The sequence below is a fragment of the Cololabis saira genome, chromosome 13 (genome assembly GCF_033807715.1).
Source record: "Cololabis saira isolate AMF1-May2022 chromosome 13, fColSai1.1, whole genome shotgun sequence".
NCBI lineage: Eukaryota > Metazoa > Chordata > Actinopteri > Beloniformes > Belonidae > Cololabis > Cololabis saira.
This window is the reverse complement of record NC_084599.1, coordinates 46,117,216-46,143,385: the sequence shown is the minus strand read 5'-3', so window position 1 is coordinate 46,143,385 and position 26,170 is coordinate 46,117,216. Positions and strand designations below refer to the sequence as shown.

The 26,170-nt window shown below is 42.4% G+C and overlaps 2 protein-coding genes across 2 annotated transcripts in view; one reads left to right on the top strand and one right to left on the bottom strand.

Moving 5' to 3' along the window:
- Nucleotides 1-1,966: 1,966 nt before the first annotated feature.
- pycr3 (pyrroline-5-carboxylate reductase 3) lies at nucleotides 1,967-16,180 on the bottom strand. Its single transcript, XM_061737329.1, has 7 exons — nucleotides 16,036-16,180; nucleotides 13,837-13,924; nucleotides 13,567-13,631; nucleotides 8,797-8,976; nucleotides 7,000-7,212; nucleotides 5,572-5,664; nucleotides 1,967-3,420 (listed from the first exon to the last, which is right to left on the bottom strand). Exons 1-7 carry the CDS (start codon nucleotides 16,063-16,065, stop codon nucleotides 3,199-3,201), a joined length of 891 nt encoding a protein of 296 aa, XP_061593313.1. The 5' UTR covers nucleotides 16,066-16,180; the 3' UTR covers nucleotides 1,967-3,198.
- Nucleotides 16,181-17,575: 1,395 nt separating this feature from the next.
- The window catches only part of bmb (brambleberry), a 30,280-nt gene continuing 21,685 nt past the window's right edge, over nucleotides 17,576-26,170 (top strand). The window contains exons 1-2 of the mRNA XM_061738921.1: nucleotides 17,576-17,651; nucleotides 22,955-23,250. Of these exons, the coding sequence (XP_061594905.1) occupies nucleotides 22,963-23,250 (288 nt within the window). The 5' untranslated portion in view covers nucleotides 17,576-17,651; nucleotides 22,955-22,962. The remainder of the gene's footprint in view (nucleotides 17,652-22,954; nucleotides 23,251-26,170) is intronic.

Below are 26,170 nucleotides of genomic sequence, written 5' to 3'. Positions count from 1 at the left end.
TCAACATTAATCTCGACATTTTTACTTTTTTCTCGACATTTCGACTTTTTTCTCGAAGTGCATAATTAAAAAATAAATCTCCCCCAGTTCTAACTAATATAGAAACATGCAGCATGTGTTCCTTCATTCTAATTCTGATACAAGACTTTTCATTTTTTGCGGCTCCAGACATATTAGTTTTTTGAGTTTTTGGTCCAATACGGATCTAAAACATTTTGGGTTTAGACCGCTGGCCTCGATGAATATAAATGTGATCCGCTGTTACATCTGGATCAGATTTAATTTAAACTTTTAAAATTGAAAAATAATTTTAAATAAATACATTTTTACATAAATTAGAAAAAATAATTAATTTAATTGAAAATTGAAAAATAATTGTAAATATATTTAAAAAATATATTAATTTAATTTAATTTGAAGCGCCACATCTAGTATTTTCTACGGAAGAGTATTAGGGCCATGCAGGAAAACAAATATTTGAGAGGGGAAGATTTTTTTTTTATTATGCACTTTTTTTGTGCAGAAAAAAGTCGACATATCGAGATTAATGTTGAAATACAATTTTTTGAATAAAGTCGAAATTTCGTGAATAAAGTAAAGAGAATAAAGACTTTTTTCTCGAAATTGTACTTCAACATTATACAGAATAGTATCAGGGCCATGCAGGGAAAAAAAAGATTTTTGAGAGGAAGATTTTTTTTATTGTGCACTTCGAGAAAAAAGTCGAAATGTCGGGATTAATGTTGAAATACAATTTCAAGAATAAAGTCAAAATTTCGTGAATAAAGTCGAAATTTCAAGAAAAAAGTCGAAATTTCGAGAATAAAGTTGAAATTGAACTTTAACATTATTCTCGACATTTTTGACTTTTTTCTCGAAGTGTTGTTTATTAATCTCTTATTTATTTTTTGGTTTTATTATTCTATTTAGGGTCTTTTTTAGTGATAGAAACACCTTTTTCAAACACTGGGCTGTATCGTGAGTGAGGAGCCACCTCAGTAAAGTTCTGCCTTTAAAATAAATAGCTAAATAAGTGACTCTGATGTTTTGTTAAGCTAAAATACACATTGTTTTTAGATTTATCAGGCACATTAGTTGTATTTTATTTATTTATTTGTATTATTTTAGGTGTATTTTCCCCGATACCAGCCTGAACTTTACCCGGTATCGGATCAGAAAGGAAATGGGAGGATTCTAACGTCACTAACTGTCATGACCTGATTTTCTGACGAAGCTGAATTCTTTGGTCCGTTTTAAATGGATCATTTAATTCCCAGTGCTCACTTGAGGATTTTAAATCAGCTTTAAAAAACACTTTTTCTCCCTGGCTTTTCATTAGTTTTAGTGGATTTTGGAAAATGTTATTTAAAAAATATTCTATATTCTTATTTTTTACTTCATTGTATTCTTGTATTTCACACTCATCTTATTCCATTTATTTTATCTTTGTAATACACAGGACTGTCTCAGAAAATTAGAATATTGTGATAAAGTTCTTTATTTTCTGTAATGCAAAAATGTCATCCATTCTGGATTCATTACAAATCACCTGAAATATTACAAGCCTTTTATTATTTTAATATTGCTGATCATGGTTTACAGCTTAAGAAAACTCAAATATCCTATCTCAAAAAATTAGAATATTCTGGGAATCTTAATCTTAAGCTGTAAGCCATAATCAGCAATATTAAAATAATAAAAGGCTTGAGATATTTCGGTTGATTTGTAATGAATCCAGAATGGATGACATTTTTGTTTTTTTTAATTGCATTACAGAAAATAAAGAACTTTATGAGGATATTCTAATTTTCTGAGACAGTCCTGTACATCTTTTATTCAGCTGTTTTTAGCTGTGCAGCACTTTGGTTTGTTTTAACCTCTATAACTAAAGACTGAGTTGATTATAACTCGTGCAGCTTCAGAGCAGAAAGATGAATGAATGAATGAATGAATGAATGAATGAATGAATGAATGAATGCATGAATGAATGAATGAATGAATGCATGAATGAATGAATGAATGAATGAATGCATGAATGAATGAATGAATGAATGAATGAATGAATGCATGAATGCATGAATGAATGAATGAATGAATCCCAGACGCTCGGCGGCAGAAACTCTGTATTTGTGTCGTACAAATTCAGCAGTGAACACTTGGGACAGAAATGAAGACATGACAGCAGAACGACTGTAATCACTCATAAACTTACGTTTAAGCTTCATCTAAATAAAATATACTCTTATTACACAATTATGTTCATACTTTAGACACGTAGTCCGACTTCAAGCTCTGCTTTACACGCACGTAAAGATCCAGTAAAACCCCAGGGAGACGTTAGAACCGAGAACTGCTGGAAGTTTTTCAGGTAAATCAGGATCTTTAAATCTAATAATCCACTAGTGTTGGTTCCACTTCCTGGTTCTGCTTTACCTGAATTACCGTCTTAAATGAAGAGACTGGATTATTAGTGCGTGACGATCAGGCCGAAGGTTTTCTGATCAACTCCAGATGAAACAGAAACTTACAGTTCAATTACATCAAACCGTGAAAAGACTCATGTAAACCGCACTTATTGGAAAAATAATTAAGATAGAAAACAAGTGTTTGTGCACGGAAGATTATCAGGGCCTGCAGGAGAAAAATATTTGAGGGGGGATTTTTTTTTTATTGTGCACTGTGAGAAAAGAATGTCGAGAAAAAAGTCGAAATGTCGAGAATAAAGTGTAAATGTCAAGATTAATGTTGAAATACAATTTTGAGAAAAAAGTCGAAATTTTGGGAATAAAGTCGAAATTTCGAGATTAATGTTGAAATACATTTCAACTTATTTCTTGAAATTGTAATTCAACATTATTCTCGACATTTCGACTTTTTTCTCGAAATTTTGACTTTATTCCCAAAATCTTGACTTTTTTCTCAACATTTCGACTTTTTTCTCAAAGTGCACAATAAAAAAAAAAACTTCCCCGCTCAGATATTTTTCTCCTGCTTGGCCCTGATACTCCTAATATTCCGTAGTTCGTGTCTTTTTTCTTGTCCTGCAGTTTCACGCCGAGGACAGTCTGACGTCAGGCTTCTTCTTCAGTTAGAGTTCGTTGTGCGGCTGCAGCCGTCACTTCCTGGAGGCCGGGGGGCCGCAGGGGCCGCCGCGCCGGCCCAGCTCCCGGGCCCTCTCCGTAGCCGCCTCCACGGCGCTCATGGCCGCCCCCGGCCCCCCCGGGCCCCCCCTGGGGCCCCCCGGGCCCCCAGCTCCCGGGCCCGCTCCGTAGCCGCCTCCACGGCGCTCATAACCGCCGCCCGGACGCCGCCCTGCTCCAGCGCGTGCAGCCCGTAGATGGTCGTCCCGCCCGGCGTGCAAACCTCCGACCGGAGCTGAGCCGGATGTTTCCCAGAATCCCTCAGCAGCGTCCCGGCTCCCTGCAGGATAAGATAAGATAAGATAAGATTGTCCTTTATTTCTCCCTCAATGGGGAAATTTACTTTGTGCAGCAGCAGTAACTCAACACACACATGCAGGGAAAGGTAAAAAAAAAAAGAGTAAAAATTAAAGCTGTAGCAGCGATGAACGGGCCCTCGCGGGTGCAATTTTCACCAATAAAAGTCAAGGACTCAAAACTAAGTCTGATGACTCCACCATGACTCTTTATATCAAACCATTCAAAAGTTATGGCAGAAAGTAGGAACTATCAAATATGGACCAATCAGATGAAGGGGGGGCGCACCTTTTGGCGAAAAATAATTCACATAGAAGCAGCATTGTGCCGCGCCCACCGCCGGGTAGGGAGTAGACTCAGCGCAGCCTCCACCACCTTCCCTCCTATTGGACGCGCCGAGATTGGACACTCTTGCGCCGCGGTAGCACATACACAATGAATGGGAAAGCCGGCGTGGCCGCCGCTTTGCACCCTCTCTGTGAAAGGGGCATAGAGGGCGCCTGCCGCGGCGTTGGCGTCGCGCCTGCCGCGGCGTTGGCGTCGTGCCTGCCTGCATGCGAATTTAACATTTTTTTATTTCACCGTGCGCCCTGTGACGACATCTCGGCGGTGTCCAATAGGAAAGAAGGTGCTGGAGGGAGAAAAAAACGGGTTGTAGATCAGAGACGATCAACATGGAGGAGAGAATAATTTCGGCTGTGACAGTAGCGGAAGCAGAAAGGAGTTTTTCCAAGCTGAAGCTTATTAGCGCCACGGGGCCTCTATTGTTATCCTGCATGTTTTTTATTTATTCCTTTTTCTGGACAGATTTCGGTTCGCTACTCCTACAGATTTCAGAGGACACAGGCGCATCATATATCAAAACGTGCGGCTCGTGGAATAGTGTGCTATGACTTTTGGTGTTGAAATTCCCATTTTTCCCAAAGTTATTCCCAAAAAAACCCATTCAAAGTGGATGGGAGGGCGTAAAAAAAACCTAGCTTTCTCATACTTGCATGTAGAAATGTCATTCAAACTTCAAAACGGAGGGAAACTTCTCTTCTCTCCAAAACACCAAACGGTTCTTTCCTATGATGTACACTTTTCAAGATATGAGCACTCAAGCGAGGACTGGAAATCACTTTCTCGTCAAACCTAGAGTGCGGAATGTCGGTTGGTAGAGTGTGAGAAGCCTTTAAAAATTACCTGAATTTTTATTTGTAACTTGAGTTCATGACCTAACCGTAAAAAGGAGACAAATAATTTTCTGTCAGAATGTAGACATAGGTGTTTGGATTCATAAAATGTAACTTTGACAGGCGGGGTATGGACAAAATTTAAACGGGGGGGGGGGGGCTTAAGCGGCGCGAATTCCTGTCTCAGTCTCCATTGACTGTAATGTAATCAAACGTTTTCTTCAAAAGAATCTCACTCTGTCTTTGCACTGAGCTTACTCACTCATTTTAATGAATATCTGAATAAGATATTCATTAAAGATTCACAGAATCTGCTGAGTTCTGTGTCTCTCTTGATGTTTTCGATTTTTGGCTACGAGCTACGGTTTTCTCACAAATCAGAGTTATTTGAAACCTTGTCAGAAGCCAAAATCTGGGTTTTTCCTCACAGCCAAATCGGAAGGTTCCGAAGTCGAGGTTCTTGTTGCCGGGGCAACCAGAGCTCAGCTGCTGACGCATTCAGCCAGAACTGGTCACATGACTCAGTCACTAAAGTTTTCATATACTTTAACCCATAGACATCTACGTAGACGCCCCATCGAGCTGCTGTGATACGTCAACGTCGCCGCCATATTGGATGTTCAAGACTGTAAACTAATACAAGTAAATGGACTTATTTTCATAAAGCACCTTTCTACAGAGAAATGTACGTTTTACATCTCATTTATTAATTCACACACGCGAACTTTATTGATCCCACATAGGAGTAATTCATGTTATATCAGCTATAGAGAACAAGGTAGTGCCGAAAAACAATATATATCCCCCCTCACAAAAATAAGAAACATATTTTCTCATCAACAAAGCATATTTTACATAAACATATTTAAAAATTTTCAAGTAACAACATTTTTTCAGTTATTTTATTGTCTGAAAATGGTTCAAATATGTTTGTTCAAATATGTCTTTGTAGAACTGACCAGAACAGTCTGGGCGGCGATGCTGCTGGCCAACGCGCTCGGCATCCCCATCTTCACGGCTCCTTCAGCCAACGCCTCGGCAAACAGGTAAACCTGCACACGAGAGACACGGCAGGAGGAGAATCAGAACCAGAACCAGAATCAGAACCAGAACCAGAACCAGAATCAGAACCAGAATCAGAACCAGAATCAGAACCAGAATCAGAATCAGAACCAGAACCAGAACCAGGTTTATTGGTCCAGTCAGGTCAAACAGGGAATTTGACTCTGCTATTTCGCTCACTGTCCAGTAAATAGACAAATGTACAGAAGAGTATCAGGGCCAGGCAGGAGAAAAATAAAAATAATAATTTAGAGGAGGAAGATTTTTTTTCCATTATGCACACAAAAAAGTCGAAATGTCGAGAAAAAAAGTCAAAATTTTGTTAATAAAGTTGAAATGTTGAGAAAAAAGTCGAAATGTCGAGATTATTATTGAAGTACAATTTCGAGAAAAAAGTCAAAATGTTGAGGAAAAAGTCAAAATCTCATCAATAAAGTTGAAAAATGTCGAGAAAAAAGTTGAAAAATGTCGAGAAAAAAGTTGAAAAATGTCGGGAAAAAAATTGAAATGTCGAGAAAAAAGTCGAAATGTTGAGATTAATATTGAAGTACAATTGTGAGGTTAATCAACCTTTTTGAACTAGTTTGTCCTTATTAAACTATCAGAATCAGGCTTATTATTAGGTGAGCTTGGAGAACTGCCTGTTTTCCACATGCCTATCACATGTTAACAGACGACAGGGCAGCACTTCCTGAGTTCTGTCAGGGGGGTCGGCTGTCCCACAACTTTCCCATTATCAGTTGGACCATCTGTTAAAGACCCCCATGAAGTTCCTGTTTTAGTCAGGGAGCCATTTGACCTTTGTGTTCTTTTAAAGATGTCTGTTGCTCTGACATCCCAGATTAGTTCCTCTTTAACTGAAAATGTCACATGTGTGTCTTGTGACCCCAACGTCTGTTCTTTGTCTGTCTATTTAACTGCTGACTATCCTTATATGGTAATGTTCCTGTCACAGTTTTCTCAATAAAAGCTGATGCAAAAGGAGGAGCCAGCAAGCATTTGGTCGAGAGCCACAGAGAGCCATGTTGCTCTGCAGGGCTCCCACTTTGCTTCCCTTCTGCGCAGAAGGCCTTAAAAATCATTCCACAGTCTCTGTGTCTTTCCTAAGTTATGAATTTATGTATGTTGATTTAGGGACCTAACACAATTTTGAGAAAAAAGTCGAAATGTTGAGAAAAAGTGTCAAAATTTTGTTATTAAAGTTGAAATGTTGAGAAAAAAGTCGAAAAATGTAGAGAAAAAAGTCGAAATGTCGAGATTCATGCTGAAGTACAATTTTGAGAAAAAAGTCCAAATGTTGAGACCATGTCACCGGTTTAACTCACGAAGGCCACGCCGCTGCCGCTCAGCCCCGTGTGGACGTCCAGCCAGGACTCCGGTCCCTCCTCCACCAGGCCGCAGCAGCGCAGCAGCGAGCGCAGCAGGGACCCGGCCTCCGGCGGGGCCCGGGACCCCCGGCAGAACAGCAGCGCCCCCTCCTGGACCACGCACGGCAGGTTGGGCATCAGCCGCAGCACCACGGCCGTCTCCGGGAGCAGCTGCGGGGGGACGAGGACACTCGTTACCATGGTTACAGTTTCAGAGACCACTTTAAACCAGTAAACCAGTTTAAAAACAAATATAAAACACATGATTTTTACAAGATACTGAGAGGAGCTGAGGGGACGATGAGACACGTAACCAGGAGACACGTCAATCTGTTGCTGACACAGCTCCTTGTATCATGGTGTGCTGAAGCAGGGAAACATCTAAAATATGTTGGATAGGTGCTCTCCAGGACCAGGGTTGGAGACCCCTGATTTAGAATCATTTTATTTGTTTTGATCCAATTATATAATATCCCCCTCCGTCCCATGCGCGCACTCGCTTCCAGCCCCCCCGTGTCCACTTCCCACGGGCCCTCCTGGGCTCACAGTGTCCCAGTGTAACCCCCCCCCCTCCCTCCCCTCTGCCACGGACCCCAGTATATAGTTATTATGTGTAGTTATATCCAGAGCAGCTCGGTCCCCGCTGTGTGTGAGAGCGGGGAGCAGAGCCGTTAGTCCGGGCTGCTGCTGCAGGACTCTCCGCCCAGCAGCAGCAGCAGCCTGCGGGGACACGTGAAGCCGCACTGAAGCGCGGCAGCAGCTCCGACTCGGAAGCAGTATGGGGGTCTGTGGGGATGGAGGCGTCTCCATCCCGGCGAGAGCGGAGAGCGGGTGGCGGAGCGCTGCAGGCTCTGGGGCCACGGCTACGCCGTAGGGCACGGCGTACCCTACGCGGCGACATGCACCATTCTGCGTTGGTGTAACGCGGAACCATAAATCAGCCTTCAGTGTCTGCTGTTCTGAACTTCTCTGTTGTGCTCATTTTCCTGGGACTTCGGGTAAACTTTTGCGGTATGCGTTCATTGTTGTGTCTAAAAATGATGCGCAGTGCCCAACCAATCAGAAACGGTACAGATATTCTGGGATATTTTTTAATATTTATAAAAAATAAAATTATAAAAAAATAAAGGATCCCCATAACTTTGAATGGGTGGGCAGGATGCACGTTTGGGTGGACACAGCCCACCCCTGCCCCCCCCTAAGACCTGCCTCGCTTACAGGTGAATGAGACATGGGGTAGTTTTGTTGAAAACGTGCTGTCCAAAATGTCCTGGAAAACTCCAATTATATAATATGCCGATCTCACAAGACGGAACCTGATTAAGGTCTGAACACGTGTCCAGTCATAACAGGCGGGACGGGGTGTGGTTTGGGAGTGGTTTGGGAGTGGTTTGGGGGTGGTTTGGGGGTGGTTTGGGGGTGGTTTGGGGGTGGTTTGGGGGTGGTTTGGGGGTGGTTTGGGGGTGGTTTGGGAGTGGTTTGGGAGTGGTTTGGGGGTGGTTTGGGGGTGGTTTGGGGGTGGTTTGGGAGTGGTTTGGGGGTGGTTTGGGGGTGGTTTGGGGGTGGTTTGGGAGTGGTTTGGGGGTGGTTTGGGGGTGGTTTGGGAGTGGTTTGGGGGTGGTTTGGGAGTGGTTTGGGGTGGTTTGGGAGTGGTTTGGGGGTGGTTTGTGGGTGGTTTGGGGGTGGTTTGGGGGTGGTTTGGGAGTGGTTTGGGGGTGGTTTGTGGGTGGTTTGGGGGTGGTTTGGGGGTGTCACCTCCTCCAGCGCCGCCAGCGTCACCCCGGCGGCCACCGACACCAGCACGTGTCTGTTGGTGACGAGACCCGACACCTCGTTCAGAACCAGCGGAACCAGGTGAGGCTTCACCGCCACGAACACCAGGTCTGACCCGGAGACCACGTCCTGGTTGGAGTGGGTCACGGCCACGCCCAGCTCCTGCAGGACAAGCACGTCACCATGGTTACCACGTCACCATGGTTACCACACCGGCCCATCATTGTTTATCTGTAAGGATCCCCATTAGCTCTGCCCTTAAACACAGCTAGTCTTAGGCCCAGTTCCAATCCCCCCCTAGTCCTACTTTCCAGTCCCAATCCCCCTAGTCCTACTTTCCAGTCCCAATCCCCCTAGTCCTACTTTCCAGTTCCAATCCCCCCTAGTCCTACTTTCCAGTTCCAATCCCCCCTAGTCCTACTTTCCAGTTCCAATCCCCCCTAGTCCTACTTTCCAGTCCCAATCCCCCCTAGTCCTACTTTCCAGTTCCAATCCCCCCTAGTCCTACTTTCCAGTCCCAGTCCCCCCTAGTCCTACTTTCCAGTCCCAATCCCCCCTAGTCCTACTTTCCAGTTCCAATCCCCCCTAGTCCTACTTTCCAGTCCCAGTCCCCCCTAGTCCTACTTTCCAGTTCCAATCCCCCTAGTCCTACTTTCCAGTCCCAGTCCCCCTAGTCCTACTTTCCAGTCCCAGTCCCCCTAGTCCTACTTTCCAGTTCCAATCCCCCCCTAGTCCTACTTTCCAGTCCCAGTCCCCCCTAGTCCTACTTTCCAGTTCCAATCCCCCCTAGTCCTACTTTCCAGTCCCAGTCCCCCTAGTCCTACTTTCCAGTCCCAGTCCCCCCCTAGTCCTACTTTCCAGTCCCAGTCCCCCCCTAGTCCTACTTTCCAGTCCCAATCCCCCTAGTCCTACTTTCCAGTCCCAGTCCCCCCCTAGTCCTACTTTCCAGTCCCAGTCCCCCCTAGTCCTACTTTCCAGTCCCAGTCCCCCCTAGTCCTACTTTCCAGTCCCAATCCCCCTAGTCCTACTTTCCAGTTCCAATCCCCCCTAGTCCTACTTTCCAGTCCCAGTCCCCCTAGTCCTACTTTCCAGTTCCAATCCCCCCTAGTCCTACTTTCCAGTCCCAGTCCCCCCTAGTCCTACTTTCCAGTCCCCGTCCCCCCTAGTCCTACTTTCCAGTCCCAATCCCCCTAGTCCTACTTTCCAGTCCCAATCCCCCTAGTCCTACTTTCCAGTCCCCGTCCCCCCTAGTCCTACTTTCCAGTCCCAATCCCCCTAGTCCTACTTTCCAGTCCCAATCCCCCTAGTCCTACTTTCCAGTCCCCGTCCCCCCTAGTCCTACTTTCCAGTCCCAATCCCCCTAGTCCTACTTTCCAGTCCCAATCCCCCTAGTCCTACTTTCCAGTCCCAGTCCCCCTAGTCCTACTTTCCAGTCCCAGTCCCCCCTAGTCCTACTTTCCAGTCCCAATCCCCCCTAGTCCTACTTTCCAGTCCCAATCCCCCCTAGTCCTACTTTCCAGTCCCAATCCCCCCTAGTCCTACTTTCCAGTCCCAGTCCCCCCTAGTCCTACTTTCCAGTCCCAGTCCCCCCTAGTCCTACTTTCCAGTCCCAATCCCCCCTAGTCCTACTTTCCAGTCCCAGTCCCCCCTAGTCCTACTTTCCAGTCCCAGTCCCCCCTAGTCCTACTTTCCAGTCCCAGTCCCCCTAGTCCTACTTTCCAGTCCCAGTCCCCCCTAGTCCTACTTTCCAGTCCCAATCCCCCCTAGTCCTACTTTCCAGTCCCAATCCCCCCTAGTCCTACTTTCCAGTCCCAATCCCCCCTAGTCCTACTTTCCAGTCCCAGTCCCCCCTAGTCCTACTTTCCAGTCCCAGTCCCCCCTAGTCCTACTTTCCAGTCCCAATCCCCCCTAGTCCTACTTTCCAGTCCCAATCCCCCCTAGTCCTACTTTCCAGTCCCAATCCCCCCTAGTCCTACTTTCCAGTCCCAATCCCCCTAGTCCTACTTTCCAGTTCCAATCCCCCCTAGTCCTACTTTCCAGTCCCAGTCCCCCCTAGTCCTACTTTCCAGTCCCAATCCCCCTAGTCCTACTTTCCAGTCCCAGTCCCCCTAGTCCTACTTTCCAGTCCCAGTCCCCCCTAGTCCTACTTTCCAGTCCCAGTCCCCCTAGTCCTACTTTCCAGTCCCAATCCCCCCTAGTCCTACTTTCCAGTTCCAATCCCCCTAGTCCTACTTTCCAGTCCCAATCCCCCCCCTAGTCCTACTTTCCAGTTCCAATCCCCCTAGTCCTACTTTCCAGTCCCAATCCCCCTAGTCCTACTTTCCAGTCCCAGTCCCCCCTAGTCCTACTTTCCAGTTCCAATCCCCCTAGTCCTACTTTCCAGTCCCAGTCCCCCCTAGTCCTACTTTCCAGTCCCAATCCCCCTAGTCCTACTTTCCAGTCCCAGTCCCCCCCTAGTCCTACTTTCCAGTCCCAATCCCCCTAGTCCTACTTTCCAGTTCCAATCCCCCCCTAGTCCTACTTTCCAGTCCCAGTCCCCCCTAGTCCTACTTTCCAGTCCCAGTCCCCCCTAGTCCTACTTTCCAGTCCCAGTCCCCCCTAGTCCTACTTTCCAGTTCCAATCCCCCTAGTCCTACTTTCCAGTTCCAATCCCCCCTAGTCCTACTTTCCAGTCCCAATCCCCCTAGTCCTACTTTCCAGTCCCAGTCCCCCCTAGTCCTACTTTCCAGTTCCAATCCCCCCTAGTCCTACTTTCCAGTCCCAGTCCCCCCTAGTCCTACTTTCCAGTCCCAGTCCCCCTAGTCCTACTTTCCAGTTCCAATCCCCCCTAGTCCTACTTTCCAGTCCCAGTCCCCCTAGTCCTACTTTCCAGTCCCAATCCCCCTAGTCCTACTTTCCAGTCCCAATCCCCCCTAGTCCTACTTTCCAGTCCCAATCCCCCTAGTCCTACTTTCCAGTCCCCGTCCCCCCTAGTCCTACTTTCCAGTCCCCGTCCCCCCTAGTCCTACTTTCCAGTCCCAATCCCCCCTAGTCGTACTTTCCAGTCCCAGTCCCCCTAGTCCTACTTTCCAGTCCCCGTCCCCCCTAGTCCTACTTTCCAGTCCCAGTCCCCCTAGTCCTACTTTCCAGTCCCAGTCCCCCCTAGTCCTACTTTCCAGTCCCAGTCCCCCCTAGTCCTACTTTCCAGTCCCAATCCCCCCTAGTCCTACTTTCCAGTCCCAGTCCCCCCTAGTCCTACTTTCCAGTCCCAATCCCCCCCTAGTCCTACTTTCCAGTTCCAATCCCCCTAGTCCTACTTTCCAGTTCCAATCCCCCCTAGTCCTACTTTCCAGTTCCAATCCCCCTAGTCCTACTTTCCAGTTCCAATCCCCCTAGTCCTACTTTCCAGTCCCAATCCCCCCTAGTCCTACTTTCCAGTCCCAGTCCCCCCTAGTCCTACTTTCCAGTCCCAATCCCCCCCTAGTCCTACTTTCCAGTTCCAATCCCCCTAGTCCTACTTTCCAGTCCCAGTCCCCCCTAGTCCTACTTTCCAGTCCCAGTCCCCCCTAGTCCTACTTTCCAGTCCCAGTCCCCCCTAGTCCTACTTTCCAGTCCCAATCCCCCCCTAGTCCTACTTTCCAGTCCCAATCCCCCTAGTCCTACTTTCCAGTCCCAGTCCCCCCTAGTCCTACTTTCCAGTCCCAATCCCCCCCTAGTCCTACTTTCCAGTTCCAATCCCCCTAGTCCTACTTTCCAGTCCCAGTCCCCTCTAGTCCTACTTTCCAGTCCCAGTCCCCCTAGTCCTACTTTCCAGTCCCAATCCCCCCCTAGTCCTACTTTCCAGTTCCAATCCCCCCTAGTCCTACTTTCCAGTCCCAATCCCCCCCTAGTCCTACTTTCCAGTCCCAATCCCCCTAGTCCTACTTTCCAGTCCCAGTCCCCCCTAGTCCTACTTTCCAGTCCCAATCCCCCCCTAGTCCTACTTTCCAGTTCCAATCCCCCTAGTCCTACTTTCCAGTCCCAATCCCCCTAGTCCTACTTTCCAGTCCCAGTCCCCCCTAGTCCTACTTTCCAGTCCCAGTCCCCCCTAGTCCTACTTTCCAGTTCCAATCCCCCTAGTCCTACTTTCCAGTCCCAATCCCCCCTAGTCCTACTTTCCAGTCCCCGTCCCCCCTAGTCCTACTTTCCAGTTCCAATCCCCCCTAGTCCTACTTTCCAGTCCCAATCCCCCTAGTCCTACTTTCCAGTCCCAGTCCCCCCTAGTCCTACTTTCCAGTCCCCGTCCCCCCTAGTCCTACTTTCCAGTTCCAATCCCCCCTAGTCCTACTTTCCAGTTCCAATCCCCCTAGTCCTACTTTCCAGTTCCAATCCCCCTAGTCCTACTTTCCAGTCCCAATCCCCCCCTAGTCCTACTTTCCAGTTCCAATCCCCCTAGTCCTACTTTCCAGTTCCAATCCCCCTAGTCCTACTTTCCAGTCCCAATCCCCCTAGTCCTACTTTCCAGTCCCAATCCCCCTAGTCCTACTTTCCAGTTCCAATCCCCCCTAGTCCTACTTTCCAGTTCCAATCCCCCCTAGTCCTACTTTCCAGTTCCAATCCCCCCTAGTCCTACTTTCCAGTCCCAATCCCCCCTAGTCCTACTTTCCAGTCCCAATCCCCCCTATATAACAGTAACAACATTCTCTAAAGTTGATACGACTCATTATGGTTTAAATTAATGCTCATATTTTAAAGAAAAAATTAAATTTTAAAGAAATTATGAAGGAGACGTACCTGGAAACGAGCCAGATTCCTGGACGACGGCGCGCTGACTTTAACGTTCCCAGGAAGAATGTTCCCTAGGAGTCGAGAACAGAGCGTTAGCTGCTGCGTTCCCACTGCTAGTTCCCACCACTAGTTCCCACCACCGCCGCCACCACCACCGCCGCTGCTGCTGCTGCTGCTGCTGCTGCTGCTGCTGTGTTCCCACAACTAGTTCCCACAACTAGTTCCCACCGCTGCTGCGTTTCCAACTCAAGTTCCCACCACCACTTGTTCCCTCACCTGCCAGGACGCCCTTGACGATGCCGAAGGCCATGTTTCCTGCTCCGATGAATCCGACCTTCAGCTCCAGGTCCGGGTCCGTCTTGATCTGGAACCAGAGACGGGATGAGAGGAGGAGCAGGGAACTATCTCAGGGAACTGTCCCAGGAAACTGTCCCAGGGAACTGTCCCAGGGAACTGTCCCAGGGAACTGTCCCAGGGAACTGTCCCAGGGAATGTTTTGGGAGAAATCTCACTTTAAGGTTCTAGAGTGGTCGGCTGCACCAAAATGAATCACACACACACACTCGCTTTTGCTATAATGACATATGGATCTTTATTAACAGCCAGAAAAGCAAGCATCTGCATAGAAGACATCCACACACAATTACTCTTTTGCTAGGACAAGGTGTCAAGTTATCCCCCACAAATGGCAGAGCAATATTCCTAACACACAACTACAAAGGGCCAAGGCCTCATACTCTTACCTCGACACGGGACTGGAGACCCGAAACAGTCCTGGCAGAGTAGGCCAAAGAAACCGCGCTGGGCGTCCGTGCACTAGACCCACAGCAGACTCTGAACCCGAACTTCCGGCTCTCGCGTCTTTATAGCTTTCTACTCCGCAAGTTCTCAAAATAAGTCTCGCCTCACATGGGACCAAAATCCCGTGTGAGCTAGCTCCTCTCTCACAGAAAAACAAGCATTTGTTATGATAAACAGCAGGTGCGTGGCTGATTAAAGCCGTGTTTCGGGAATCCAGGGCATTTCAGGAGACAAAATTTATTTTTCTCCCTTCAGGGAACTCTCCCAGGGAACCATCTCAGGGAACTGTCTCACTAATCAACCGCTTGTAGACGGACGGACAACCGAGCTGCATCGCAGCTCCAACCACAGTTTCAACCTCCCAAACTTCCCCAAGGAGAATGTCGGACCTTTATTGGCCACGGTTACATGATGTTTTTTAATTCGGAATTAATAATTCAGAATTAAACTACTTTCCTTGGAGTTTACATGGAAATAGTAATTCTGAATGGAGGTTTCCATGGAAACACGTTTGATGGTCTTTCTCCAATTCCTCTCCAGGTCTGGGGGTTGAAGGTTCTGATTGGATAGGGGGGGGACCGGAAGGTTCTGATTGGATAGGGGGGGGACCGGAAGTTAAACTACCGGAAGAAAAACTAACTTAGCCGCTACAACTTTGAAAAGATCACCATTCTGATGTTTCCTGTTTCCATCTGTACTTTTAATGATTTCTATTTATTAAATAAATGTCTCTGCTCTTGACCAGCGTTTACTGCTGCTGCATCTGGAAACTTTGTTAGGAAAACCAGCCCAGTGTGGAATATAAGATCATGGAGACAGACGGGGAGGGAACGAGCAGAAAGAAAGACCGGGATTAATTTAAAGAGGAATGAGTGGATACATTTTTTTATTTTTTATTGTTTAATTGAATTTTATTTATTGTTTTTATTATATAATTTATTATTTTTTTATTGTTTTTTTTTAAATTTATTTATTTATTTTAAATTTTATGTTATCATTTTTTTATTTTGTTAATTTTTTTCTTTATCTGAATGATTGTTTACATGATCGCAGAATTATTCCATTGGGATTTAAAATGGGAATAAACCAGCCACTTACTTCGGAATTAAGTTTAATTTTGGAATGGCCATTTTCATTTAGAATTATGTGTTGGTAATTTTTACTCATTTTAAATCGGATTTTTGGATTAAATTTCTGAATTAAAGAGGAATTAAACTTCCCATGTAAACGCACTCTGATACGGAGACATTTTGAAACTTGGACATGTTTAGATTAATTTCTAGTGGTGGGGGGGAGAAAGATATTATATATTGCAAAATATATTGTAGCGCTCTCTGTCACAATAAATAATCGATTATATATTGCAAAATATATTGTAGCGCTCTCTGTCACAATAAATAATCGATAAACTGATGATATTTTTAAATTCATGGATCTTTAAGGCCTATTTGTTCTCATTTAGAGCTCTGTGGTTGTTTAGTCTCACTGTTTTGGTGCTGGGGGAATAATTAATAATGATAATAATAATAATAATCGGGGCAGATTATATTAGAAACAAGACGCACGTGTTTTTCACCATGGAACTGGACAACCATAAACTATCCCGGAGTTACAACCATAAACTATCCCGGAGTGACGGGAATAACGGCGGTGATTCCGGCGGGTTTTCTTCACCTGGTCCGTGCGGGGTTTACTGCCGTCCATGGCGCTGCGACCCCGGGGTTGATTTAGTTCCAGCTGTCAGAGGCGGCGGTTCGATTCCGGAGCGTAAGCGACGACGAACCCTAACCCTAACCCACAGCGGAGAGAGGGAACGCTCGTTCTTATCACCGGGGCGGCGCTGAGGGGCGGGGCAATCCAGCCGCGTCTCCTGCCCATAGACGTAAAAACATAGAGATATAAACATAGATATATAAACATAGAGATATAAACATAGATATAAACATAGAGATATAAACATAGAGATATAAACATAGAGATACTAGATATATAGACATATATACATATAAACATAGAGATATAAACATAGATATATAAACATAGAGATATAAACATAGATATATAAACATAGATATATAAACATAGAGATATAAACATAGACATATAAACATAGAGATATAAACATAGATATATAAACATAGATATATAAACATAGATATATAAACATAGACAAATATAAATAGCAGAGGTGTCAAGTAACGAAGTACAAATACTGGACTATATATATATATATATATATATATATATATATATATATATATATATATATATATATATATATATATATATATATATATATATATATATATACATAACCCGATATATATTATGATTATTAATATATATATATATATATATATATATATATATATATATATATATATATATATATATATATATATATATATATATATATATGTATGTATATATATATATATATATATATATATATATATATATATATGTATATATATATATATATATATATATATATATTTATATATATATATATATATATATATATATATATATATATATATATATATATATATATATATATATATATTATATATGTATATATATTAATAATCATAATATATATCGGGTTATGTATATATATATATATATATATATATATATATATATATATATATATATATATATATATATATATATATATATATATATATATATATATATATATTATATATGTATATATATATACATACATACATATATATACAGGACTGTCTTAAAAAATTAGAATATTGTGATAAAGTTCTTTATTTTCTGTAATGCAATTAAAAAAACAAAAATGTCATACATTCTGGATTGATAACAAATCAACTGAAATATTGCAAGCCTTTTATTATTTTAATATTGCTGATCATGGTTTACAGTTTAAGATTAAGATTCCCCAGAATATTCTAATTTTTTGAGATAAGATATTTGAGTTTTCTTAAGCTGTAAACCATGATCAGCAATATTAAAATAATAAAAGGCTTGTAATATTTCAGTTGATTTGTAATTAATCCAGAATGTATGACATTTTTGTTTCTTTTTAATTTCATTACAGAAAATCACAATGTTCTAATTTTCTGAGACAGTCCTCTATGTTCCCGCCCGTCCCGCCCGGCCCAGCCGGTACGGAATGGAACGCCCCCCGAGCGCGTCCCTTAAAACCCAGCGCCTGCGCTCCTATTGGCTGGCGAGGGTCACGTGGTTCCGATCAGTGTTATTGCGCTCAGCTGTTCCAGGAGTGACAGTTTGTTCCTGCAGAAACTTCACAGGTACGATTCTAAACGTGTTTAAATGTGTGGAACTGTTTAGCACTGCCGGTGTTTTCCAGGTGTTAGTTTTATTCCTGGTTTATCAGAGTTTCTGCAGCGTTTATTGCTGGTATTGAACAGACAGACATGTCCGGGCCAAACCCCTCACTTCATTCAGGAGCGTTTAATTCAATTTATCTTCATGCCTCCGAATAACGGCTCTTCTACATCGTAAATTGATGCAAGTCCGATGTAACTTTATGAAGGACTTCTTTTTTTTTTCTTAATTTTTAATCCACATCTTCAATCTGAGGTTGTCCTGCAGGAAAGTGGGAAGAACCTGATTAACCTGCAGACTTTTCTCTTTTCAAATGGGTTTTCAGAATTCTGAAATTTCAACATTTTGGCTTTTTTTTTTTTTTTTTAGAATTGGGAAAAAAAATCTCCTGTAAATATTTATTTTGTTTTAGGTTTCTGAGAAAAGTCACAATTTTAGCTTTTTTCTTTATAAATGAGAAAACAATCCTCAAAAACTATAATTTTTTTGTTTAAGATTTCTGAGAAAAGTCAAAATTTTTGCTTTTTTATTAAAAATAAATTAAAAAAAATCCTTTTGTTTTACGTTTCTGAAAAAAATCTAAATTTTGACTTTTTTTTTTTTTTTTTTTTAGAAATGGAAAAAAAAACCTAAATTATTATCTTTGTTTTAAGTTCCTGAGAAAAGTCAACATTTTGGCTTTTTTTTTTTTTTAGAATTGGGAAAAAAATCCCCTGTAAATATTTTTCTTTTGTTTTAGGTTTCTGAAATTTGAGCTTTTTTCCTTATAAATGGGAAAACAATCCTTTTTTTTTTTTTAAATAAATGAAAAAAAAATCTGTAAATCTTTTTGTTTTTGTTTTACGTTTCTGAAAAAAGTCAAAATTTTTACTTTTTTTTCGAAATGGAAAAAAAGAAATCCTCCCTAAAAATCCTTTTTTGGTTTTAGGTTTCAGAAAAGTCAGAATTTTGACTTTTTTTTTTCTCAGAATTATATATTTTTCTTTAGTGGCCCTAATCCTCTTCCATAGATTTTAATGTATAAACTATTCTGAGATTAACTTCTGAGATAAAGAATTGGGGCCACTGAAGGGAAAAAAAAATAATTCTTAGAAAAAAAAATGAGATAAATAGTGTGGGTTTTCAGGGTTTCTGAAAGAGGAAAGAGTGTAGTTGGTGCTGACTGAGTTTTCTAATAAAAAGAGTCTGAATTTAAAAACATCGCTCCAACAAAGTGAGTTTTGGTGATTTCATGTTGGTTTATAACTGAGTTCTTCCAGTCTCTAGTTTATCCTGTTATTTGTGAGTTAGTGAAACACAGGCCCAGGTTTATGGACGTTTTGAAAGTTGTGGTTGAATTTGAACAAGTGACGATTATAAGATGCAGCAACAACGGTGAGAAACGGATGAAATAAAAATAAGTTGATAATTATAAAACTGGAGGTTCCAGTCGGACCAATCATCTTAAGAGATCTTTATCTATAGATCAGTGACTTTGTGGAATAACCTGCCTCTAAACCTCTGCTGCAAATACAACTAATTAACTCTTAAAAAGAATCTTAGTCTACTTAACATTGTAAAGTTTTTGTTGTTTGTTCTTTTTGCATTCTGTATTATTTAATAGTTTTCTTTTCTTTAATGTAATTTTTTTATCTTGTATCGAACTTGTAATTGTGTCACCAAATTTTGCACCAAGCCAGGCCTGGTGATAAATTTGATATTTAATGGTTTGCATTAATGGGCGTGGCCTAACGGCTCAACAGCGCCCCCTAGAAAACTTTGTGCCTCAAGCCCCACAATACGGTTTGACGTACATGCACGAAAATTGGTACACACCTGTATCATGTCACAACTTAAAGAAAAGTCTCTTGGCGCCATGGCCAAAACCCAACAGGAAGTCGGTCATTTTGAACATTTTGAATTAATTGCGTAATTTTTTACGCAATTTATGCCATTCCTTTGGCAGTTAATACGGCCCGAACCGTAACGTGCACCCATGTGTGTTATACATCAAAATGTGCGTCTCCATCCTGCGACGACGCACATTACTTTTCTCTTTCAAAAGCGTTACCGTGGTGACGATAGACGCCAAAAAGCGCGCCCACCCTTCATCTGATTGGTCCATATTTGATAGTTCTCCAAAAGTCACCAAATTTATCGCCAGGCTTGGCGATAAATTTGATATTTAATGGTTTGCATTAATGGTTTGCATTAAAGGGATTGTGACATGAAAAACAAATTTTTCTTGGTTTTTTGTGTTTTGTTGGGTGTCTTGACATCAATTAGACACCTTACCCACCTTGCCCCGTGTGAATGTGTATGAATGTTGGTGGTGGTCGGAGGGGCCGTTTGGCGCGATATGGCAGCCACGCTTCCGTCAGTCTGCCCCAGGGCAGCTGTGGCTACAAATTGTAGTTTACCACCACCAGAGAGAATGTGTATGAATGAATAATGATCTCTGTAAAGCACTCTGGGTGCCTTGAAGGGCGCTATATAAATCCAAGTCATTATTATTATTATTATTATTATTATTAATTACACCCAAAAAACAACGAACTTTTAACATTCAGTGTATTGTGTGTTTTCTGGGATTTTCCGCATAACTGTGCAAAAACGGCGCATGTGGTTTGGTGGCGGGCCGTTACGTAACGGTCCGCTAAATCACCGCCCCCTCCACCCAGCTCCCTGTCTCCTCTCCTCTCCAGCGCACCATAAAGGCTGATTTATGGTTCCGCGTTACACCGACGCAGAGCCTACGGCGTAGGGTTACGCGGCGACGCGCACCGTACGCTGAACCCTACGGCGTAGGCTCTGCGTCGATTTAACGCGGAACCATAAATGAGGCTTAACACGCCTCTTTTGTTCTAATCACCGGAGGAAAACTGCTAAGAAGACCCGCGGCCACTGACTGGACTTAAGATAAGGGGACAGTGCTGCTTGCATGCCTTTATTTTTATGATTGTTTGCTGTGGTTCGCCGTGCGGCTTTTCCGTGCATGCTTCGCCTGTCGCTCCCGGCTCTCTCCGACGCCGCTGTGAGCGTATGGCTGGAGGAGGAGGAGGTTTGGAGGAGGAGCGGAGCAATGATTGACAGGAAAGGGGGGAAAGGAAGCATTTTTCACGGCGCAAAAAAACACTGTAATAAAAAGCCAGGAAAAGAGTACTAGAGTGAAGTTTTTCTTGTTACACTCTTTTAGACACATTTGAGGGATGTTGGCCAAGACTTTTAATAGTGTTAAAAGCATGTTAAAAATGATGTCACAATACCTTTAATGGGCGTGGCCTAACGGCTCAACAGCGTCCCCTAGAAAACTTTTCTCTGCCATAACATTTGAATGGTTTGACATAGGAAGTCATGGGTGGTGTCATTTCTGATATGCTTATGGGGACGGTGGCCGTGAGTGGCCCGTCATCGCTGCTGCAGCTTTAATTCTGTATGTTTCTTCTTTTTTTTAATTTGTGGACCCCAGGAAGACTGGCTGGTTGCTACGGCAACAGCTAATAGGGATCCTTAATAAAATCAACAGAACTGAGCTACAAAGAAATTCATCATGAAATTGTGAATGTTTTTTAGTGCCACGGCTGCGCCAAGTGGCACGCCTCCTCCATAGCTATGGAGCAGCCAGAGGCACTATTGTTAATTGTGTGCGTTTCATCTTATTATTAATTTTCCGGACAAACTTCGGGCGCGTAACTAGTCCCACAGCTTTGAGAAAACACAAAGTAAAAACGTAGAAACGATTGGTGTGCACGTTTTTGCGCAACGTGCAAAAACGTGCACTTTTAGCCCCATCCGGAATGCATTGGGAGAACTTCGGGGCCTCACCACTCGCACACCGTTACTCGAAAAATTCTGAACCAATTTAGAAAGTTGTAGGCCCTGAATTTAACTACAGTCCTGTGGATTTTCAGAGCGATAGCACAAATAGTTTTTGCACGAAACAAAAACATTTCCAAATTTCCAAACTAATGGGGAGATTTTCCCATGTAAGTGAATGGGGCAGAATGTCACACTGTGGGTGGAAGGAGGTTTGAAAAACTCCAAATTCACCTTCTTTCTGAGTCGCGTATCTTTCTCATACTTGCACGTAGAAATGTCATTCAAACTTCAAAAACGAGGAAAACTTCTCTTCTCTCTCAAAACCTGAAACAGTTTTTTCCTTAAATGTACACTTTTCAAGATATGAGCGCTCAAGCGAGGACTGGAAATCACTTTTTTGTCAAATTTAGAGTGGAGCTCTCATTTTTTTAGAGTGGGAGGGACAGTAAAAAAATTACCTTGATTTTTATTTGTAACTCGAGCTCACGGACGAACCGTGAAAGCTAGAAAGATAATTTTTGGTCAGAATGTAGACATAGGTGTTGGGATTCATAAAATGTGACTTTGACAGGCGGGGTATGCACAACATTTAAACGGGGAGGGATAAAGCTGCGCCAAATCCTGCCTCAGTCCCCATTAACTGCAATGTAATTAAAAGTTTTCTTAAAAAAAATCTCACTTTGTTTTCGCACTGCCGTTACTAACACATTTTAAGGAATATCTGAATAAAATTAAGTGTCGGAATCTGCCGGGTACTGCTTTGTTTTTCTGCTAGGAGCTACGGTTTTATCACAAATCTGAGTTATTTGAGAACTTGTCACAAGGCAAAATCTGGGGTTTTCTCACAGCCAAACCGGAACCTTCTTCATGTCAAGGTTCTTGTTGCCGGGGCAACCAGAGCTCAGCCTGCTGACTCATTCAGCCAGAACTGGTCACATGACTCAATCAGAACAGACTTTATATACTTGGAACCTGGAAAATGGAGAAATCTGAACCCTGACCTTTTGACCTTAGATGATCCCCAGTCCTGCTGGGAACCGGTTCATGGGATATATATATATATATATATATATATATATATATATGCAAATTAGCCCCGCCCCTTCTTCTGATTGGCCGATAAGTTATAGTCCAATATCTTTTGATTGGTTTGACATACAGAGTCATGGGTGGTGTCATTGGACTCTGTATTGAGTCCTTGACCTTCATTGGTGCAAATTAGCCCCGCCCCTTCTTCTGATTGGTTGTCTCTATTTTCTGCTATAACTTTTGAATGGTTTGACATGGAGAATCCTGTGTGGTGTCATTGGACTTAGTTTTGAGTCCTTCACCTTTTATTTTATTTGCAAAATGCAATAATGTACACAAATGGGCAGCAGCCCGCCGTGGCATTCTCGAAATTTCTGCAAGGAAATTGTCTAGTATTGATCTGATATTCTGAATGAACTTGAATCCTGTTCTCCTGCAGATCCAGACATGGCCCACGTCTCCGTCCACGTCTTCATCCTGCTGTCCGTCTGCCTGGCCTGTCCGTCCGTCAGCGGCCTGTTTGAGTGGCTGCGGCAGACGCCCCCCCCTCCTGAAGCTGGAAACCCTCCTGAAGCTGACGCACCTGCAGCACCTCCTGCCCCCCCCACCGCCCCCCCCACCGACACCCCTCTCCTCTCCGCCCACGCCGGGTTTGAGGTTTTGACGGCAGACGAGAAGTTCCTGGCCGAGGCCAAACAGCTGCAGCTCAGCCCGCTGGACGGCTGCCACCACCGGGTGAGGACCAGCCTGTCCAGTTATTAACTCCTTTTATTTACATTTTAAACCGTACAGATGAGAATAAATAAATGCATTTTTTTTTTACCCAAAACTTTATTGAACAAAATTCTGTAGGGTGTACAATAAAAGGCACAGGAAACAAAACAAGCGGTGCGTCCCAAATGCCAGACTAAACAGTATTTACTAAAAAGTATACTTAAGTTCTGTACACTTTGAGTAAATATCAGTAGTAGCATTAATTCGGACGTACTAGAGAGAGCACACGTCACTTCCTGCCGTTGTTACCATGGTAACAACGGCAGGAAGTGCTGCTGTTACCATGGTAACAACGGCAGGAAGTGCTGCTGTTACCATGGTAACAGCAGCAGTAGCAGCTCCGCTCTTTCCCGTTTATCCTGGTCGAAACAAGATGACATTATATAATATTATTTATGAATATTATATAATAATATTATTATACTTAATATTATACTTATGACATATATACGTATCACTTAGCAACCAAACACTGCTGCATTGCATTATGGGAAGTTTCTGCTCAGCTAGTGTCCATCAATCCATGAGTATGGATAGTACATACTAGTGAGTATGGATAGTACATACTATAGAGTATGGATAGATCATTAGGGTGGATGGAATTTCGGACGCAGCTAATAATCAATTATTTACAGATATTCAACATTTGGGGGGTTGAGAGAAAAAAAGATACATTTACTGACTTGGGTTATGGGAAGTGTATTAATAAAATTTAAGAAACAAAGACATTGTTTCATATAAGCTTTTGACAATATGGTTTTTTTCACACATCATTTTAAGAGACGCAAAGTACAGTTTACGTTAAGCCTAACGTAAGCTCAAAGATGGCCAAAAAATGTATTTTGCTAATTTATTTATTTTAAGTTATTGTTCTTTGCTGGTATAATGTCTGCTGGAATATTTAAGAAATGCTGGGAAATATAAAAAATTTTCAGTTTTTTATGTTCAACAAATGTTTTCTACCTTGGAATTTTGTAAAAGATTTTTTTCTTTTAAAAGCATGCCTAAATCACATTTATTTGATTTATGTAATGGTGAAAAAATTGGCAAAATAAATGAAAAACTGCGAAGAACCAGGTTCGGTATTCGGCCAAGTGTTTATTATTAGTTTCGGTTTTGGCCACAAATTTTCATTTCGGTGCATCACTAAAGATTATCCATATAAATTAAGATTTGATAGGAGTCTAAAGACGGTTAATCCCAGTGTTTAAGCAGCTGTTCCTGCAAGGATTGTGATGAGATTAAAGAGCAGAATAAATGCTCTTCTTTTTCTTTTTTTTTTTTTTTTTTTTTTTTTTTTCTTTTTTCTTTTTTCTTTTTTTTTAAACATGTTTCTTTATTGGGTAGTCCATGTAAATTATATTACACAATAACCATTTCTTTTAAAGGGTTCGACAGAATATCCCGTTTTATATTTTACCATACACACAAAAAAAATAGATAAATATAAAAATAAATAAGGACACAAAACATAAACACCCCAAAACACACACACTGCAAAATACGTAATTATAAACAGGTCCCAAAGTAAGTACCGATTACCGATCAAACTCTGACTGAAGACAATAATAATTGGAAAAATAAAGTAATAAAATAAAATACAGGACACGCAAAACGGCAGCAACAAAAAAGGAAATGATGATGAGATTAATTTGATTGCATTTGAAATGTTTCTGCGAGCTACAGGTAAAGATAAAATTGTATCGGAAAGCGACTCGGACAATTGATGAGGGAAGTTAAAAAAGTTATGTTGAGCAAAGTTTTGAATTTGAAAGTATCTAAATAAATGAGTTTGTGGAAGGTCAAACTTATTTTTAATGGTATCGAAAGGAGCAAAAACTTTATCAATGTAAAATTGACTAAAATAAACCAGACCTTTCTCTTTCCACGCAGAGAAAACGGGGTCGAGAGCCGAAGGAAGAAATAAATGATTGTCACAGATAGGTATCAGTGGCGAAAGAGAGGTGATTTTAAGGTTACATCTAAACTGCTTCCAGATCTTTAAAGTAGATGCAACAATTGGATTGGAAATGTGTTTAGCAGAATATGAATTTAGAGGAGCACAGATTAAGGTTGATAAAGAGACTGAGTTACAAGAGTGAGCTTCCATCTGACACCAGTCTGTAGTTGGGAACTTGTACCAAGTATGGATTTTTTGAATATTGGCCGCCCAGTAGTACATCATCAGATTAGGTAGTGCAAGGCCACCTTTTTCTTTACTTCGTTGTAGAGTAGAATATTTTATTCTTGAGGTCTTTCCTGCCCAAATAAATGATGAAATAGCCTGGTCGAGTTCCTTTTTTAAAAAAAGATTTGGGGAAGAATATTGGAAAAGACTGGAAAAAAAAACAGAAATCTGGGTAAGACATTCATCTTAATGGAGTTGATTCTTCCTAAAAGAGAAAGGGGGAGCGTATTCCAATTCTTAAGATCAGATTTGATCTCTTTGACCAACTTCATAATATTATATTTGTAAATTAAAGGAAGACTATGAGAAATAATTAATACCTAAATTTGGAAGTGTTTAGTTGAAAAGGTAACGCTTGAGCCGGAATCTGATTAGCCACATTATTGAGAGGAAAACACTCGCTCTTATCAATATTCAACTTGTATCCTGAGAAGGAACCAAAAGTTTGTAAAATATCAAGAATCTTGTTAATACAGACAGTAGGATTAGAGATATAAAGCAACAGGTCATCCGCGTAAAGTGAGACTCTGTGTTCTATCCCATTCCTATTGATGCCAGAGAAGAGCGGTGAGCTCTTCAAAGCATGGAAAGCGGTTCAATTGCGACGGCGAAAAGCATGGGCGACAAGGGGCAGCCCTGGCGGCAACCGCGTGTTTAAGGGAAGAACTCAGACCGAGTAGAGTTGGTAATTAC

What these genes read in the sequence shown, in the direction of transcription:
- pycr3 (XM_061737329.1), bottom strand. Translation starts at nt 16,065, where the DNA reads ATGGACGGCAGTAAACCCCGCACGGACCAG. An exon ending in GTAAACCCCGCACGGACCAG is followed by an intron (nt 13,925 to 16,035) that starts GTGAAGAAAACC and finishes CTCTGGTTCCAG; the next exon opens with ATCAAGACGGACCCGGACCT. An exon ending in CGCTGGCGGCGCTGGAGGAG is followed by an intron (nt 7,213 to 8,796) that starts GTGACACCCCCA and finishes GTCCCCCCGCAG; the next exon opens with CTGCTCCCGGAGACGGCCGT.